The sequence below is a fragment of the Convolutriloba macropyga genome, unplaced genomic scaffold (genome assembly GCF_964194025.1).
Source record: "Convolutriloba macropyga unplaced genomic scaffold, txConMacr16.3 SCAFFOLD_6119, whole genome shotgun sequence".
In the NCBI taxonomy this organism is placed as follows: domain Eukaryota; kingdom Metazoa; phylum Xenacoelomorpha; order Acoela; family Convolutidae; genus Convolutriloba; species Convolutriloba macropyga.
Window position 1 is genome coordinate 10,746 of NW_027451125.1, and position 3,058 is coordinate 13,803.

General features: G+C 56.9%; 1 protein-coding gene across 1 annotated transcript; it reads right to left on the bottom strand.

Moving 5' to 3' along the window:
• Positions 1-466: 466 nt before the first annotated feature.
• LOC142356422 (GTP cyclohydrolase 1-like) lies at positions 467-2,055 on the bottom strand. Its single transcript, XM_075408334.1, has 3 exons — positions 1,671-2,055; positions 1,233-1,320; positions 467-823 (listed from the first exon to the last, which is right to left on the bottom strand). The coding sequence occupies exons 1-3, from the start codon at positions 1,778-1,780 to the stop codon at positions 467-469; spliced, it is 555 nt and encodes a 184-aa protein (XP_075264449.1). The 5' UTR covers positions 1,781-2,055.
• Positions 2,056-3,058: the final 1,003 nt, after the last annotated feature.

The following is a 3,058-nucleotide window of genomic DNA, read 5'->3' on the forward strand; positions in this document are numbered from 1 at the left end:
CCTCCTGGTTCTGATCTTGGCATCCCATATTCGTGGATTTGCCTCCTGAAGCAATCATGCATGCGGAACCTGTGCAGGTGAATGTCCTTGCATGTTCGGACTCTTGCCTGTGCGCTGTGTGCACCTGCGAGCTACTCCTCCACCTTGGCTCAATGCATCCCTGCGGTGACCACTCCTTGTAGTGCCCATGAGCTGCTGGTAGGTGTTGTCCACCCCCGCCACTCTTCTTTCTGGCCTCACCCGACTTCCCCGCGTCCCTTCAACTCTGCCCATCCTCGTCCCTGCTCCCACCCCTCCCACCGCCATTCCCCGGCCAGTCGAAGACATCTCTGCCGCTCCTCGTCCCTGCTCGCATCCCCCCCCCCCCCCCCGGCCCGCTCGTGCCCCACTTCATGGGTTCTGCCTTGGCCAGCCCCCCCCCTGGGCAGGACCAAAACCTATAGAACCGTGGGAGTGGGAGGGGGTGTCACCTTGATGAACTTCCACCCATCGACGGACTGATGTCCAGGGTTTGCGCTGATCCTCTCTGATCTGGTGCTGACACCCAACAGCAGCCTGCTGTCACTTCCCGGCGAAAGTCTTCCCTCAGCCTGGCCGCCGCTAGCGGGTTGTCAGCGCCGTCAAAGGCCCCTCGGAACGCACAGGAGGTGACGATGAAACGACTGGGGGAACCCCCCTGGCTTGCTATGCTGATGTGAGATGCCTGGACCATCACCGCCAGGCCCTCAGGAGAAAAGGCCGCCATCACGGCATCAGCAATTTCTTCGCCAAGGCGCTCTTGCAGCTGCAGCCTCCCCGCAAAGGCGTGAACAATGCCGACTATCTGCAGCCAGGGTCACACAACAGTTTCATGTCCCAGCCTGCCATGTAGAGAACAAAGCACTACTGCAGTTTTGCGGGTGGGAGGAGCATTGCCACGGCAACACGACGCGTTGGCATTGCCCCAATGCCAAACACAGGCTCCTGTTGACCCTCCTTGGCGTGTGTCCCCTTTGCCCCACACACCCGTCCCCGCCCTCTGTACCCCATTCCCTTGCCCACTCCCCTACCCCTTCCCCTTCCCCTCCCCCTCCCCCTCCTCTCCACTGGTCAACGTATACATAAAACAGAACTTCGGCGACGACTTTGGTAGTTGAGCCCACGATCCGTCACGCAGCGATCGAGTTCCGTTTACCTCCTCTGAGGCCACAATTGGTGTCTACAGATTTTCTGGAGATTAGAGCAGGCCCCACCTCGCTGTGAACGATATTCTTGGCGGCTCCAGGGATGTAACCCACATTTACCACTCCATGGAATGGCAGCATGTGGTGCTCACACAGACTGATGGGACAACGGGCAGGAGGACATGGATTTTGGAGGTGCAGAAGCAATTGGCACTCCAAAATGTCAGCAGTCTGGACATAGCCATGCCATTTCCTATATATCGTGGGGAGCACTCAGGCATCAAATGTCAGGAGCACCAACAGTGGCTCGCCCCAGTGGGTATTAGTTCTGATGACATGCTTCCCGTGATCCTCCACTCCCCACGAAACAATGTGGAGCTACGACTCCCCACGAAAAAACGTGGAGCTACGACGCAACATCCGTAGCTGTGAGGCAACCTGTTCCTCTGGAAGTTGTTGCGTTGGACTACCAGGTAAGAGCTATGTACGAGTATGGTCGGTGCGCACCTGCAAAAATCAATGCCCGCCAGTAGGACCATGTCCTTGAATGATGATCCCCCGGCAGACGGTGGCTCATCGAAGGAATCCGGGGACTGATCGCGCCGCGGGATGATCATAGCCTCTGGTCAAGAATCGAAGGGCCTCGGCCATCCGCTTCGGTGTCTGCCGAAGGCCCGGCCTCAATCGGTCGACGGATACTTGACGTGTTGTTCCAGGCCGCATATCGTTGCTGACTGGCGGATCATGGTTTAGGTGGCGCGGATCGAGCAATGCCACTACGGAGCGCAACAACGGCTCCAGCGGATCCCCGTCGTCTCCTCCATCACCTGCGCCACTGTTACGGTGCTGTGGATCACTGTCGACCTGCCGATCGGACGTCTCCCGTCCGACACCGTCCTCTCGGGGCGCAATCGGGGGCTCAAATAGCCCGATGGGCACAGGGATGGGCTCGTTATCCGACCGCATGGCCGTATTTGACGCACTCTACCTCGAATGTCCCGAAGCGAAATGCTGGACTTGCCAAGGGAGCCGGAAAGGAAGGTGCCAGCGACGGAGAGGGAAACCAGTCTTATGCGAGCAGTGAGGGCCGGAATCGCACACGCTACGAGTCGCACACACGTGTGCTCGCTCTTCGTTCGATTTCCAGCCTGTTTCGAGCCAGTTGGATGGTTTTCAATAATGCTCATTGATGAAGTTCGACATACCGAGGGTAGCTGGGCAACTACGGCGCTTGGCCAGTGGCCTGGCCTGCCTCCCGGGGAGGTGGTCCGTCGCGATATCGATGTCCTTGGTACCGCTGGGGTACCCCACGAGCGCCCCCAGTGTGCAATATACCCGGGGAACTGTGGCCATTGGCCAACCATATATATGGCCAGGGGAATATGGCGCTTCGATCGATCCGTCTGCATGCAGGTAGGGTACCGTACCTACCTTGCACGGTATCCATATACTAGCAGGATACTAGATACTCGTTGATGGAGAGATAGATATCTTGATAGGGTACCTGCTGTATACTCCATTGCAATACATAGAGTAACGCACCCCTAGAGGTGTGAGAATCGGCACCGAGCTCGACCAGGCAGGGTGCACGTAGCGACCTAGCTGTAAGAAACCTACGTCCTACTAGGTACCCTACCCACCAAGCCCGCCGGGTGGGAATGGCGGCAGGACAGCAGGCCCCGTCCAGGAGGCCATGGCCGGCTGGGAAAACAGCTGAGCACAAAACTCAAAATGGCACAATAATAACACCGAGTCAGAATTTACGTACAGCAAGACTCCAAAATAACCTTTGATAACTTTTCATTATTTACGATATTTTCCTGATAAAATTTAGCTCTACTGTAGCTACTTTCTAGCTAGTGGAGCACTGGCTATTCCTGTTCGAATTTCATACA

Excerpts from the sequence above, each read along its gene's own strand:
- LOC142356422 (XM_075408334.1), bottom strand. The coding sequence starts at position 1,780 with ATGATCATCCCGCGGCGCGATCAGTCCCCGGATTCCTTCGATGAGCCA. Across the intron at positions 1,321-1,670 it reads GCGGGCATTGATTTTTGCAG|TCTGTGTGAGCACCACATGC; the intron begins GTGCGCACCGAC and ends TTGTCCCATCAG. Across the intron at positions 824-1,232 it reads AGAATATCGTTCACAGCGAG|ATAGTCGGCATTGTTCACGC; the intron begins GTGGGGCCTGCT and ends CCCTGGCTGCAG.